The sequence below is a fragment of the Xiphophorus hellerii genome, chromosome 4 (assembly GCF_003331165.1).
Source record: "Xiphophorus hellerii strain 12219 chromosome 4, Xiphophorus_hellerii-4.1, whole genome shotgun sequence".
In the NCBI taxonomy this organism is placed as follows: domain Eukaryota; kingdom Metazoa; phylum Chordata; class Actinopteri; order Cyprinodontiformes; family Poeciliidae; genus Xiphophorus; species Xiphophorus hellerii.
Window position 1 is genome coordinate 17,373,334 of NC_045675.1, and position 16,060 is coordinate 17,389,393.

The 16,060-nt window shown below is 38.0% G+C and overlaps 1 protein-coding gene across 6 annotated transcripts in view; it reads right to left on the bottom strand.

The window, feature by feature from the left end:
• Positions 1-159: 159 nt before the first annotated feature.
• The window catches only part of nfat5b (nuclear factor of activated T cells 5b), a 38,889-nt gene continuing 22,988 nt past the window's right edge, over positions 160-16,060 (bottom strand). For all 6 annotated transcript variants that reach the window (XM_032561321.1, XM_032561323.1, XM_032561322.1 and 3 more), the window contains 10 exons: positions 13,218-13,404; positions 12,056-12,246; positions 11,529-11,701; positions 9,850-9,984; positions 9,703-9,755; positions 8,951-9,083; positions 8,150-8,236; positions 7,859-7,962; positions 5,752-7,642; positions 160-4,855 (listed from right to left, as the gene is read on the bottom strand). In XM_032561321.1, coding sequence (XP_032417212.1) covers positions 4,614-4,855; positions 5,752-7,642; positions 7,859-7,962; positions 8,150-8,236; positions 8,951-9,083; positions 9,703-9,755; positions 9,850-9,984; positions 11,529-11,701; positions 12,056-12,246; positions 13,218-13,404 — 3,196 coding nt within the window. In that variant the 3' untranslated portion in view covers positions 160-4,613. The remainder of the gene's footprint in view (positions 4,856-5,751; positions 7,643-7,858; positions 7,963-8,149; positions 8,237-8,950; positions 9,084-9,702; positions 9,756-9,849; positions 9,985-11,528; positions 11,702-12,055; positions 12,247-13,217; positions 13,405-16,060) is intronic.

Genomic DNA, 16,060 nt, shown 5'->3' on the forward strand with positions numbered 1-16,060 from the left:
CTGTGTTTTCCTTTGGCTGGTATTTTCTTCTGTGGTTTATATGCAAATAAAATAAGATCAGATTGACCCAGTACTAAATATTGAAATTATTACTTTTCGCAGGATAACTTCCACAAAATGTCATTCAGTATTACTGATAAAATAAAACACCACTAATGATTAAAGTATACTAGTTTAATTAAAGATTGCAGTAAGTTTACAAAATCGCAAGAAAATAAAAGTAACAAAAACAAACTCCAAATATAAACAGATTTTCCCCTAATGAATGATGATTGACAGTTGCTCTGATGATTAAAAACAAAATTTTCCAAGCTGTTTACTAGAAGAACGGTTTGATATGGTTTACAGAATTTGCAAAGAAGTACCAAAATAAAATTTCAGAACTACATATTTTGATTTTTTTTTTTTTTTTGGTCTGTGTTTCCTTTATAACAACTTTGATAAGCCCAGATTTGAATTTTTACCTACAGGAAAACGTGAGACAATAATCAGATGGTCTCAAAGAAACCACTGTTCCAGTAAACAGCAAGACCAACTAACAAACACATATTCATATAAACCCCATAAGCAAGATGGTGATTAACAAAGCAAACAACTTGTCACTTTTTCCCTACTGAAAACAAGCATTAAAAACCCCCCTCAAAACTTTGATCACTGTTGAGAGAAGAAATAACATTGTGCTTCAATCATACCATAAGGACATTTTTAAAAAAGCAACATAAATAATAGAATATCTACTTTAGCTTGTCATCTGTGGTTTAAACAGAGGGCTATACTTGGAAAAAGACATGTTTTAAACAGATCTAAAATTAATGTACATCAGCTGCATAGCAGTTTCGGAGAAAATGTGTTTGCATTTATGTTAGTTACCATAAGTGCAATGCGTTTTTGTTTAATTTTAGTATAAACAGGACAGATGCATATGAGAAGCGCCAGTAGAGTTAACGACAAATTTATAACAACTACAAAAACTGTCAAACATGCTAAGCACACTTTTGGTGTTATGGCTTAAAATTATAGTTGAGTATTTAATCAGACTCTAAAAGGCAACAGCAACAATTCAACCCGGTTGCTACAGTTATCTCTCCTCAGGCTGGGTGTGCAATCTGTGCAGTGTTTTCAGTATATTTACCGGTGAATATGTAATGATAGATTAACTTTGACTTAGTTTGTCAATATTAAATTAAATGTAAAAATAAAACTTCAAATGCAAAGAACAGATAAAAATGAGAACTTTAACAAAAAAAATCTCCCTCTTTTCCATAACTTAGCAAAGACTGTAATAAAAGTCAGACATACACAAATGAGAAAACTGTAATTTCAAAAAAGTAATTACCTCTTCACTATGTGCACTTAAAACATTCTGGATATAAGGAAGATTTTTTTTTTCCCCATCCACGATTCACAAAACGAGCAGTACATTCATATTGAATACTGAAATTTCTTGGTCTGACAGCATGGTGCCATATTGCCTGGCTAAAAACTGTTTGGTCAGGAAAGTCTAGGGGACACATGTTATATGTACATTGAGATGTATATACAGGAGCAACTGTGCACAGTAAGCTGTATGGTCATCATTCATAGTATATAAAGCATTTCACTCTCCCTAAAATAAAAAGGCACAACCACCAGCAGCACAAGATGGTTCACCCTTAATTTTCCATCTGAGATTTTCCCAAGTTTAGTAACAGCTGCAGAAACAACAGTATGAACTTCAGGCGCTTTGGAGAATTTGGAAAAGTTACAGTTGGTATAAATATCCTCATCCGTGGACAGTAGAGTAAAAACATTCATCTCCGCTTAATAAAAACTTCTAAACAGAGAGTAACATAGATTAAGAGCAAGTCAGTAAACATTGGTTTTACTGAGCTGGTTATAGTCATTTTTTGAGCTCCAACAGGATTAGATAGCCGGTTGGAGTGCAGCAAAGCGACATTCACTTTAGTCACAGCAGAATGAGGTTACTTCCTCCTCGGCAGCAGACTGGTCCCAGTGCAGGCCTCTCCCAGGTGGTACAGCAATGAGCAGATTGGGGTGGGGGAAAAAAATAACATTCATCAATATAGCTAGAAGGAAAAATTACCATGACTGCAGAGCAATTCTACAAACCACCAATGCGCAAATAAATTAAGATATATTTCTCTGTTAAGATGAATACCTACTACAGTGATAAAAAAAAAGTTAACATTTTTTATAATTATCTCTCTAAAAACAAAAGCAACAGAAAATCATAAATATGGAACATTGGAAATATTAGTTTTTCTATTTTACAAGTTGAAGAAAGCTAGAAAGCTCTCCTCTCCCAAGTCATGTTTCCTTCTAGAGAAAGGTCCCTTAAAAAAAAAAAAAAAACAAACACCCAAATTGACCACACTACACACAGCTGCACTCCATCGCTCCGCAAATCACATTGCTAATGTTTACATCAACTCCATCCTAAAACAACAGCTGTTTGGGATTTAAAGTGAATACTAAGTGTAACGGTCTTAATGCATTAGTTTCAACATGTACACTGAACACAAGAAAAAAAGAAAGGATAATTACAATTATAAGAGACCCGTCTCTTGTTTGTGCATGCACTTACGTAAAACTACAGACTGCAAACTGTTTTGTCTTTATTAGAAAAAAGAAAAACAAAAACTGTAAAGTGTAGCATCAGGACAAAATGCATTTTGGAATGTCAGGAGGTAAATGCTAAACAGACAATTAGTGAAAAGAAAGAAGACAATAAAAACCTTAATGAGCCATAAAACTGGCACTTTATCAGGATGTACACAAAGATCAAACTTTGGTGTTGAAGTCACAGACCACCAGCAGATAAAACAACATGAGGTCTGTAAAGCTTCAACATGCACAATTTCTGAATTTTAATACAATGATCTCTGCGAGATGCTCAGCTGTAGACACATTTCTCCTCCTAAGCAAACACTAAAGTCAACATTTCTACAAAACTGGCTCATTTCTAAAAACCCACCTTCCAACCATTAAACTGAAAGTAATGATGCACTAAGTTAATGCTCTACTCTAGATGTATATTTTGATAATATATAACTGAAAAATTAAAAAAATTATCTGAACGGAATTTATTTGTTTAATTTATTTTAATCTAATTTCAAAAACTAATACATTAAGATTTCTGGTAATGAATAGCAACAAAGTAGCTGGTAATTTGATGCACAGCTATATGATCATAAAGATTTAAAAAAAATATTATATTTTACTACAAACTTACTGGCTGTGACACATTTAAAACCAATTAAAGGATTTTTTTTTTTTTGCTCATTTGTTTGTCCTCACAAATGCTGCCTTGTTTTTAACCTAGGAAATGAAGACACAATATATGGACATAAAAAAAAAATCACCCTTCCTAATGAGTCTGCAGCACTCTTTATAAAAGGAGTGATTAAAGAGCAACATCATCAATGATTTTTAACATAGGCTGTAACCTGGATTTGTCACATGAACCAGAACATTTTAACAGACTGCAGTGTTGGTGTATCTGCATCCTGGCTCACATGTTGATAGAGATAATATGTTAAAATAAATAAAATATTTAATATTTACAAATATATCTCTCAGTTTAACCATCTTCACTGTTTTGACAAATCTTTAGCATGAACCCAGTCAAATACAATACATAATGTATGTACATTTATTAACGAATATATCTATGTAGCACCTAAAAAGCTTATTTATCCCATTATAAATAAAATCAAAATCTCCTTTTGTGGCATTTCAGAGATCTAGATTAAATTTATTGCTATCAACAGGTTCAAGCCCCCTGCTTCAAACTGCAAAATAATAACCAAATTACATTAAACCTCTTATGTTCATTTCTACAGTTCTTGAACTTCATTTTTCTTTGCTTTTTCTCCCTCTATAGACCTTTTGTTTTTGCAAACTATCTGCACCATTTCAAACAGTAGATACTAGAACAGCCAAACATGCCACACAATGTCAAAAACTATGTGCTATACCAAATGGTCCGTCTTTCATGCAATATAATGGCAAGAATAAGAAGTAGGAAAAAAAAACATTTTTTTTTCACAGAAACTTCTAACGCCTTAGGAGACATTTTACAAGACACAGAAAAACAAAACTGGAGCATGCTATAGATAACATCACATTCTACCTATTTACATTTAAAAACAAGTTCTCTGATTATCAGGCCTGACAAGTTCACAGTCTTTTCAGAGAGAAAGTGAAAGAAAAAGATTTGAGTTCCACTTCTCTTTTCAGACTCTTCAGGAGTTAGTCACTACTTACACAAGTTTCAGTAAAAGTGAATTAGCCAGTTTTTGTGAGAGATATGAATAGATGTTAACTTGGTCACCGTCAACCCATTCCTAAATCCTGGTTTATGTATCTGCATATAAAAGAAATGATTCAGTTTGTCTTCGAAGTCACCGTTATCTACATTGGTCGTTAATATTTTTGTCTGAAGAGACCAGCTGAGCAAAGGCCGTCAGCTGTTTGAATACATCCTCTGCGGTGCAGGAGCAGACCTGCATGCAGGAAACAGGCATTAACACTTGGACCTTTTCTTTGTGTTTAACAATTTTCCAGATTTCTTCGGCAAAAAAATAAAACAAGCTCATGAACTTCTGTGGCATTTAGAATGAACGCGTGAGGGTGCCGCCTGATTCATGTAGGCTGACTAGCAGGTCATTGATCTTCTCCATGCTTTGAGAGACCTCCATGCTGCCCTGTGCGGTTGTCCCAGACTGGGACAGAGACTGGCTGAGCAGGGACTGGATGTGAGCCTCGCTCTCCTGCTGGTTCTGACCCGACTGGCTGATTGCTATGATCTGATCTGAAACTGTGTTTCCAGGGCTGTTCATCAGCTGGCCACATCCTGCAAGAAGGGACAGAAAAATTAAAAACAAAATAACCATATATTATAATTAAATGAAAAATAAATATTGTTATTATATCCATCTGCCAAACAGACATGATAAATACCTTAGAAAATGTATTATTTCTCTCATAAAAACATAACCATCCCTATTCACAAAGATTACATTCTATGGTTCATTTAACAGCATAATTTAAAAGTGATGCTACTTTGTACAACTATTGATTAAAATTACTTCTTAATTCTTCTTGATTTTTCACTACATTTAGTTTTGTTACAACCAAAAACTTCAGAGTGGAAGAAAAAGGATAGATGATTTTTACATTAATCTTTACAAATAAAACCGCAGAAAGAGTGCATTTGTATTCAGTGTCCCATCAAATTACAATTTGTAGAACCATCTTTCATTGTATTTACAGCTATATGGGTCTTTTGGAGTGTCTCTCCCAGCTTTTGCACATCTAGAGAATAAGATTTCTCTTCTTTGCAAAAGATTTGAGGGAACGCATCTGTGAACAGAATGCTTCAAGACTTGCCACAGATTATCCATTAGATTATTTGTGTTGGTCTATCATATAAAATCCCAATTAAAAAAACATTGAAGTTTGTGATTTTAACCTTATGAAATTAAAAAGAAAATAAAATGGTGTGGATACTTTATAAAGCCAATGTACATGTATTTTAGGTCAATATACCACACTGGAAAAATATGCATTGCCACCAAAAGAAATGTAATTGTGAAGAGTTAATCCAGAACAATGAGCCAAAACATGAGGACTGTGGTTTGTTATCTTCCCTCTGTTTACTTAAAAACATTAAGACAAGCTTGCCGGCACTTGTTGTTCTATTAACTCATCGGTTTTAACAGGAGTTCACCTTGTTTATAACATCCTTACCATTCTGCATCCCAAAGATGAAAAGGCCTGGCTGCTGAGGCTGACTGGGTTGACTGATGCTCCCGCTCACAGCGTGCTGGAACAAGCTTCCTGGCTGCTGGACAGGAGAGGAGGTGGTGGTCGGAAGGTTTGCCACGCCATTCTGGGAGGCAAACATGGCTGACTGAGTGAGCTCGGGAACAGCCATCCCCCCCTGCATGGGAGGCATGTTGGATGGAGGGATGAAGAGACTCACTGGCTGCTCATGCTGGTTGTTGGGGGTGCTGCCTAACTGCATTGGCTGTTGCTCCTGAAACATGACTTGCTGTGGTGAATTGGTGGGATTCCCTAAGGCCATGGGCTCAGGCTGATTCTGCTGATTGACACCCACCATATTGTCTTGGGAAAACAGCTGAGACGGGCTTTGGGACTCCTGGGAAACTAGACTGCTGGTGGTGAGAGGAGGCATTTGGCCTGGACTGGTAAACATGAGGTTAGGGGCCTGTGGCTGTGTGGACAGGTTGTTGTTACAGAACATTAAGCCTGCCTGCTGTTGTTGCTGCTGGCCTGGAGAGAGAGTGTTTGGAGAGGAATGGGGGGAGATGCTCTGAAACATGGCTGGCTGCTGGGGTGGCTGTGTGAGCGGCGGAGGCTGTGGCGACTGCTGCTGCTCCATGGGGCTTCTCTGCTGCATGGGGGATATCTGGGCCTGGGTCTGAAATACTGACTGCGGTTCAGGAGAGGAGGATTGTAGAGCATTAAGGAAGGCCAGCTGCTGCTGTTGCTGCTGCTGCTGTTGTTGTTGCTGCTGCTGCTGAGAACCACCGGTTGTAAGCTGGGTGGACAGGGGTGTTTGGGGAAGGAAAAGCCCAGTGGGGGATTGCTGTTGCTCCTGAGACTGCAGCACTGTCATGGTGCTCTGGAATAGCGCGGCCTGGACTTGCTCCTGGGAAGCCTTCTGATACATTGATGCCTGTGGATCTTGCGTCTCAGCCAGAGGACTGGGATTGTGGAACATGGTTGGTGAGGGATGGGTGGCAGTCTGCTGGAGGAAGCCGGTCTGCATGGAACAAAGGTCGTTCGCCTGCTGAAATAGGGCAGCTTGCTGCTGCTGATTCTGCTGCTGCTGCTGTTGATCCGATGGGTAAAGTGATGTCTGGTTGGTCACCACTCCTGGTGGGGAACCTTGAAGGTCTGCGTTCTCGGCCTGGGCAGCATCCTGAAACATGCCACACTGCATCTGGATCTGAGACTGGAACAGTTGTTGCTGCAAGTTCTCCAAAACCTGCTGCTGTTGCTGCTGCTGTTGGATTTGCTGCTGTTGTTGCTGCTGAATCTGTTGAGTTTGGATCTGTTGCTGGTGCTGGATGTGCTGTTGCTGTTGTTGAATTTGTTGCTGCTGTTGCTGCTGAATCTGCTGATTTTGGATCTGTTGCTGGTGTTGGATTTGTTGCTGCTGCTGTTTGGTTATCGAGTTGTCAGCCTGAATTGGTAAGTTACAGTATCCCTTAGCTTTAAGTTGTCTCACAGCTTCCTCCAGCTGAGCCACTTCATCTGGAGGGTAGAGCTGCAGCTGCGGCTGTGGCGGCGGGGGTGCCGGTTCAACACACAGCCTGCCCACTCCTCCAGAAGCGCTGCCGGACCTCTCTCGCATCAGACCATCTCTGGACTCTAAAAGGAACTGCTGGGAGCCTTGTGGGAGAAGAGACTCTGCAGGCAAAGGGAATGAGCTGCTGGGAGCAATATTCTGCTTTTGGATGGTGCTTAACGGATCGACATTGGTAAAAGCAGCAGCCTGGGTTTCATCTGGATCGCCTGCAGGCTGAGGTAAGCTATTGCTGAAAACTAAGCTTTTATTTAGATGTGCTGTTGCTACATCTTGGGTCGGCTGGGGTGAGCGAAGATCACCGTTCTGGTGAAACACAAAGCGACAAAAGCACAAGTTAGGGGTTTTAAGTCATGTGTTATTATAAATGCGGAATCTAATTTCTAAAACATCTTTCACAAAAATAAGCTGTTCGGTGCAGTAAAGTACAAAGCAAACTAAACCAAGCCACCAAAAACGTGAATCAAACAGAGCATATATTAACTTCAATATACAAAAGCAGTTCATGGCTCAGTAATTCACCTTAAATACTCCAGAGGCCTGAAGGTTGTTTGTCACTTCCATTGGGGTGACATCTTCTCTCTTCACTAAAGGCAACATTGAAGGCATCAAGGCACTATCTACAGCTGTAGGAGTAACAGGATGGATGCCAAATGTTAATTTAGATGCTTTTTGTAATCAAGATAAAGAAAAAGAGACAATTAAAACCCTCTTCAATAAGTATTGAACTTAAAAATCTTTTTTAAAATATCTCCTTGACAGGCATAAAGCAACGATGATAAGGTTATAATTTTAATAAAAAGGACTACTAACCTTTGAGTTGCTCTTCATAAGAACAGGTCTTCACTGGAGAGGGAATCTCTTTCTTTACAGGAATTTCATTTTGTACTGCAAGATTGTCTAAAATAAAACAAGATAATAGACAGTGACAGTAGCTAATTAGAACATGATTCACAGTGATTTGTTGTTTATATTAAAAACTTATTATTCAGATATTTCATTGTGCTACAAGAAGGAACCTTGAAATTAGTAAAACACTAGATAAATGTCAGTGCTACATAGGGATTTGCCTTTCAGAAAGGAGAGGAGCATTACACCTATTGAAAATCATTACTAACACTAAACTGTAGGTGGCAGTGTTGCCTAATATTAGGAAACACCTTAATAAGACTCAACACTTTATTAATCCCAGAAAGGGATAATATGTTGCTAGTTACACAGTTTAGTGAAATAAAAAAAATAAAAATAAAAATATAAATAAATGAACAGAACAGAAAAACCAGTATCAGTAATAATATGAATGCATAATTGAAGAATTTGATGAAAGATGAGGAACTCCAATCAAATTCAAATAGAAATAAACACCATCTCTGTAGTCCATTGCAAATTAAAATTATACAGAAATATTAGTTCTGTATTAGCGTAACACTAATACAGTAATACTGCAGGAGCTGGCAGTGTTATAAAAAAGTTGCAAAGTTAAATGGCCACAGGTCTGAACATAAACTCAAGACACATTATTTAATACTAGTTGTAAAACCTATGTAGGTTTTACTTTGGGGGAGGGGGAAGGCTTAATAATATACAGTCTCTTGTTTCTTTAGCTGAACAAACCTGGATCTGGAGTGTAGGTGAATGGCTGAACATCATGGGACCTGCCAGCGTTTGTCACCACGTAGATCCCCACACAAACAGGAGAGGAGATGGCCAGGTTCTGATATGGGGGAACCTTCACAATCAGGTGATTCTGGGAAGTTAAAGATATAAAATTAAAAAATAATTTTATTTTTTAAAATTATTGGCTCATTGACTCAGTTGGCTCAATGAGCCAACTGAGTCTCAAAGTACAGTAAGTCACAGAAAGTACAGTAAGCTTAATCTATACAAGAAATGAATCTGAAAGTAGCTTCAAGCCAAAACAGTCAGTTAATGAGAAACGAAAAAGAAACAAAATTATTCTTTCTCTATTCTGCGGCTGCATTCTTGAATGTATCTTGAACTTTGTTTGCTTGCTCTGTATTCTGCTACAAAGGCACTTCAAATGCACAGCTTTGTAGTTTCAAAATGTGCATAAATGTTAAAGGGAGAAATGTTACAGATTTGTCAGTTCCTGCATTACTGATCCTTTCGTTTTCAGGGGCAAAGGTTTAATCCTGGTTAAGACACACTCAGCAGAGTGTCTGAGACTGAGAGTAATTAGGTCAGAGCACAATGAAACTACTGACACCTTTGAACCAAAAGCTATTTAAGATGATTATATCTGAAAGGCCCAAACATGTTGGAGTTGAAGCTTGTCTATCCAATCTTTTCACTTGTAATTACCTTTAATCATTCAGAAAAACGACAGAACAAAAAGGACTTTTCACCTGGTGGAACAGCTCCATGTCGATTTCTGCCTCTGACTTCCACGACTTCTCATCTGGAACAGAGAGAATTTGTTTTCACTGAGTGTTACATATCAAAACTGAATTAAACTTGACAAAAAAAAGTCTATGAAGTTGTTTTTTTCTCACCTGAAACATTTTCTTGAAAGATGACTTTAGTGTCTTTGAGAAAGTTTTTGCCAATGATAAAAACTTCCTCTCCGCCCCTTACTGAACCAGTATGCAGTGACTTCTTCAGTATCTCTGGCAGCCCTGCAGGCTGGGCTGTAAACAGGGAAAATACAGACAACACTGATGAGATTCATTGATTTTTCGTTTTTCTAATAATGCCCTCTCACCTCTAACACGGCAAAAAGAAGACTGTGGGGGAGGGTGTGCCAATAAATTTCATTTATCTAAGCCGATTTTCGCCTCTTCAGAAGGGAGATCTGTGTTATTTCTGATTAATTATTGCCAGATTTTTATTTGGAAAAGAAGCAGAAATGTGTAACACCAGGTTTTATGCTAGTTAAAAACTATTAAGGAATGACTTCAACGACCAGGGGATTTGAACCTTAGACTCTTGGGGTTTCAGTCAAATGCAAAGGTGCTCAAAGACAGTTTACGATTCTTTTTTTATTATTTAGAGATAAATGTCTGAAAGTAGCGGTATATGAAATGTTTTTGTAAAATTTTATTAGTCTGTCTCTCAGGTTTTTCTGGGTATAAAGAACAAATTAACAGTATGATTTTCAACAAGATTCTATCTCTCTCTCTCTCTCTCTCTCTCCATCCATCCATCCATCCATCCATCCATCCACTTGATACTATTTATCATCAAATTAATTCAACAAAGTGTGTTATGCAAGTTATGCTCCCCTTGAGCATAACTTTCATCCCCCCCTCTACAAAGCTAATCTACAATGCAACCAGACCCACCAAGCTATTTGATCTGCCATCACATTAAAAAGGAAAAAGAGAAACACAAACTTTTGAATAAGCTCAATATTCTAATAGATTTTATTCTTTTAATAATCTTCTGAATACTTAGATCTTATAACTTGCAAATATGTTCTTATTTACTCAGAAGAAAATACAAACCAGAAAAAAAAAGGTATCCATAGTTAGGAACAAGTAAAGTTGCTTGTTTCCATCTTTATTTTCTCTTTTTTGCTTCACGTGATTATTTATTGCTGGCAGAACCACCTTCCAACACATCTAACTCCTGTGAACCATGAACATGCGCACACACACATGTACATGAACATGCAATCATAAACCGGAGGAAATTACTTTTTTGTGTTTTGTGGAAAGACATTTCCCTAGTTTGCATGCAAGCTCTGCCATAAACAACAGACTTCCAGACTTCTATTGTTTAGTCCTGTACCTCTTTTTCTTCCCTGCTACCCTCAAAGCAGTTGTCTCAAATTCACACATGAGCTGATCCGTCTTTCCTGTTTGTGAAAACGGACCACACCCTCACTTTGGAGGCATCTATTAAACAACTCAATCTAATGGGATAGACAAGCACTGTCTCTGAATGCTAACACCAAAAGAGAACCGTCTACTGACCTCTGGTTATATTAAAATTGACAAACAAGGCCTAAACAGGCTCAATGGTAATTATTAACCAAGTAGGTTTTAGGTCAACCTATCCTTTTTCTCCAATTCAACTAGTTTGATTCTTTCATGGCTCAATTGATTTGTTTGTAATGTACCCATCTGATAGTATGCCTGTAATTTACACATTTTTCTAATGATCTATTACCCCATTTTCAACTTGTAAATAAAAAGTATTTTAACAAAGGCAAACAGGAAGACCAACTTACTGCAGAGAATTGGAGATGAGGGTGTCTGCAGAGTGAGCACTGATCCGTCTGAGCGTGGGATGTTGACCCGAAACACCAAGCGAGCGCGTGTGCTCTTCTTCTTTGACCCCGCCACACCGATACGGGCCTCGACGTCAGCATTACGGAGCTTTAAAATCCCAACACAGTCGACCCTAAGCACAAACATTGTATAAATTTAGGTTTGGTTGGACTTGCTTCAACTTCCAATCTCAATAACAGGATTAAAGTATTTAATAAACTAACAGCTCTTTGAAAGAATTCATTCATCAGCATGTCGCTACAATGCATGGGAATGAATGAGGTATTCATGCACCTTATAGCTCACAAACCAGTTATAGAATAGATTTATTGACTCCCAAAGGTACAGCTGAACACATAAAAACAATTGCTTCAAATAGGAAACTTTCCGGTGTAATAAAATAGTGAAAAAAAACCCAACCAGATTTTAGAACAATATTTGTCACAAAACAAATGCATTGCTAATTAATAGCTAATTTGCTACATACGCCAGTGTCATGTTGGTGCTTGGGTCAACGGTCACTTCAATCACAGTTGTGCCATCAATATCAACCTCTTTGCATGCAGTGGTGTTGCGACCAGTAACTCTGCAAGCTTGGTAAAATCCATGTGGCTTTACGCGGCCGGCGTCATTCCCAACAAACACCTGAAGAACCACAGGCTCACTCACACCTTCCAGCTGTGAATGGCAAAAAAGGTATTTGATTAGATTGTGTATTCTGGGTAAAAAAAACAACAATAATAACACAGATATATTTTCTCCAGTCCTTCAGCAAGATTGGATGATAGGGCCACTTAACATCAGTTTTCAGGTGCTACTACAGACTGTTTTGCATTTAGGTCTTGATACTGAGATTTAACACACAATCTCTATCCCTTATCAAATAGTTAGAGTTGTTGACGCCTTGGTTTTGTGTCTCATATAAAATCTTCATAAAATACAATAAACTTTACAGTTTTAACATAATAAAACAAAGAACAGATCAAAGGTGAATGGAGACTTTTGCAAGGCAAAGTAAGAGACCCTAAAGTTACCTACTCTTGTAAAGAAGCTTCATACAGTATATATGTCAGCCTATAAAAAGCCTGTTTCTTTTGTATATCTTCTGCTTGTAATTGTCTATTTTTAAACTGGATTGACCTTTTACAGAACAATAAAGTACCAACCAGATTAATCCAGCTTTCACATCTATTGAGGAAATGGCGTGAATACTAAGGTGACAAATTAAAATGATTAAGAGTAAGAACATTAATTAGTCCTACCTCTTTTCGGGCTTTCAGGATTTTAAACAGCTTTACTTTCCCTCCAACTTAAAAAAGGTTTTATTTCGATTGTCTTGGTAAGTACGTCACATAAAAGTGTGAAGTACTTACTTCACACTTAGTGAAGTAAGTACTTCACACATACTTCACTAGGTGTGAAGTACTATGTTAATGGGGCCTAATTCTGAACCAGCAGTTTTACTGTGACTTGATAATCGGAGAATGCTGAGAATATAAAGAAACACTGTCACGGTAATCTTAAATGCAAATGTGTCTAATGACGCCTATTTATGACACTGAACAAATCTAATGTAACTGATACATGATGAAGCACAAACTACATTACAAATATTATTACAGACACACTGATATTATCGGTACAGGTACCTTTACAGTGGGAAAACCTTGCTGAGTGCGGTCCTTCACAGAACCTCTGCTTCCTTCGGTCAGGTAGCGGGCCCGATGCTGAGTCTCTGGCTGGACGAGGATTTTAAGTTCCTTTCCCTCACACTTCGATGGGAACTGCATTGTAAGGGTCCCTCCTTTCTGATTAGTCGTCTGAGAATCATCAGAGCTACAACAGAATAACAGTTTGACAGGAACATTTACACTTTTGCTCTAAAATTTTATTTCTTCTCTACTGTTGTACATGTAACCTACCAGGCATCTCCAACACTGTTAAAAACATACAAAAGTCAAGATATGAAACGACTCATCTTAAAATCAAATATCTATGTACATATAAAGACATACAGATATCAGTCAGTGGTTGTAGTCTCCCTCCCACAACAGTGGAAATGCTCTGAAGTTGCCATGGTGCTCTGAGCAATGTAGATTTAAGAGGCCCTCCATCAGCCAAGCATATTCTAACCTCAGCTCTTGAAATGTTCAGAGTTATCTGTTTATTTAATCTGCTCTGCTTATCCTAGGTCTTTGAGAGAGGCTCTGTGATTCACCATTGTTTGTACTTCAGTGTCCTGCCCCTCCCTTCTTTCTGATCTAACCGCTCTCCTTCAGTCAAACTGTTGTGGGAAATGAGGTGCCAGAGAAGTTTGTTACAGATTTCCATCTGTTGGTGAGTGTCAGTGTGTCATTTCCTGATTATACCTGTCATCACAGTTCATTACATTAAAAAAACCCCTCATAAAGTCAGTTAAATAAAAGAAACACTTGACTTTATTTGCAGAATAACATATGCTGAATGACATATGAGTCATGGACCTTACCAAGCTCCGCCCACAACCGACCTAGAAAATTCCACGTGACAGCAAGTCTCACAAACAAAGCCTTGCGGTGCCTTGTTTCTATGTGTAAACATGACTCGATTAGTGCATCATTTCTACCGGATTTTCAAAATATATCAGCTACTACAATGGACAGAGGAACTAACAAGTTCATGTCATCTTTTTTGGATGAGCCACGCGATGTCTCCAACATTGTGCACGTCACAGCAAAATGCTTTCGCTTTTTGAGACCAAGATCTACTTTTTCTCTCACCATCGGCTGAGATCTACCTCATGACACGAAGACATAAAAATTGTAAATTAAACTCTATTGACTTATTTTATATGCGAATATACATCAGTTATAGCAGAAATATTAAAGTGATAGAAAACCTAATGCAGTTTCTTCCTCAGTGAGACTCTGCCACTGGGAGGAGGTTACTGGTTTCTCAGTCACAAACTGGTTAAAACCTGAGGCCAGCAGGTGTCAGTCAGTTATTGTAAATCTGAAATTTGGTTTGATGACGTCAATATGAGAAGCTACAGACTGATAGGAGGAACCAAAGAACTCTGTAAAGGTAAAGGCAAATCTTCTGAAGTTGGATTATAATTAATTTAATTTCACATAATTATCGCGGTAGAAGCCATTTGTTTGTTAAAATTTTATGAAATATATTTGTTCTATTTGATGTTTGTTGTGAATGACGTATACTCACAAATGAACGAGGTTATTAGTCCAACGTTTAGAAACTACAGCGGCTGTAATGCGCCACAGCAAAAGTAAACAAAGGTAAAATAACCCGAACAGGTGATCAACTCAAAACCACTCCTACCTTTTTACTCTCTCTCTCTCTGTAGTTTAAGCACACCTGTTACCGTGGCAACCGCCTGCACCCCAAAAGACGAGCAAAGATTACGTTAAAAACATAACATTCAGTCAGTTACTATATCAAGTTTCCAGGCTTGATATTTATTTCTCGATTATTAATCAGCGCTTCCCTGAACACAGCGATGGTTGATTGACTAGCTGTACTTGGTGCTAGCATGGCTAACACGAGTAACAGTTTAGTCCAAAGCCTTTTCTGCTAAAATAAAATCTTTAGTGTATGTCAGATACAGTAGACATTGCATATTGATCTGTTTAGCTAACGTAAGACTGTGTAGCAGACAGGTTTCAAGGTGTAGAAGTTGTATCAGGTCTGCCATTATGCTGTACTTAGCTAACGGGAAGCGTGTGTTTGTGAGACGGCCACGCACGTTGTAGCCGCGCTCCTACGTAGAATGGGCATCAGCCAATGAAAAGCGGCCCCTGTGGTAAGGTCTATTATTTAAGCATGTACTGTGTCACGCAAAAGTAGTCATAACTCTTAAACTTTTTCATATTTTGTCATGTTACAATAGTTCAATGCATTTTGCCAAGATCTTCAGTGACAGACCAATACACAATGAAGAATACCAAGGAAGTGGGGGAATTCATTTTTTATATAAAATGTAAATCTGAAGAATGTAATATAAACTTCTATCTAATCCCTTTGAGATCCACCTAATTTAACCATTTGTAGAGACATGTAAAGAGTGAAACTATGACCCCTTCTTCCAAATCACTTCGATTGAAAGGAGCATCTGTAGCATAAATTTTTAAGTTGTGGCATGAATTGTAACTTGTTTTATCTCTGGGTTTATTCTCACAGTTTTTAGGTCACCATGACCTAAACTGTGCCATTGTAGCTTCACCCCAAAACTGAAGTCTTCCTCAGCTTGTTTTCTGTAAGTATTGCACTGTACTGATCTCCATTAATCATCCCATCAACCAGAATCCTATTCAATGTCGGTGCTTCATTATGGGGGATGGTGTGTTCAGGGTGTAGTTTTTCAAAAAACCTTTAATTCTGCCTGTAGCAAAAAATTACTCTCATTTGACCAGAGCGCCTTCTTTTACATGTATACTGTGTACTTGTAGTAGACTTTGTAGGGCTTTCTTTCAACTCTGTCATAAAAGATTTTTGG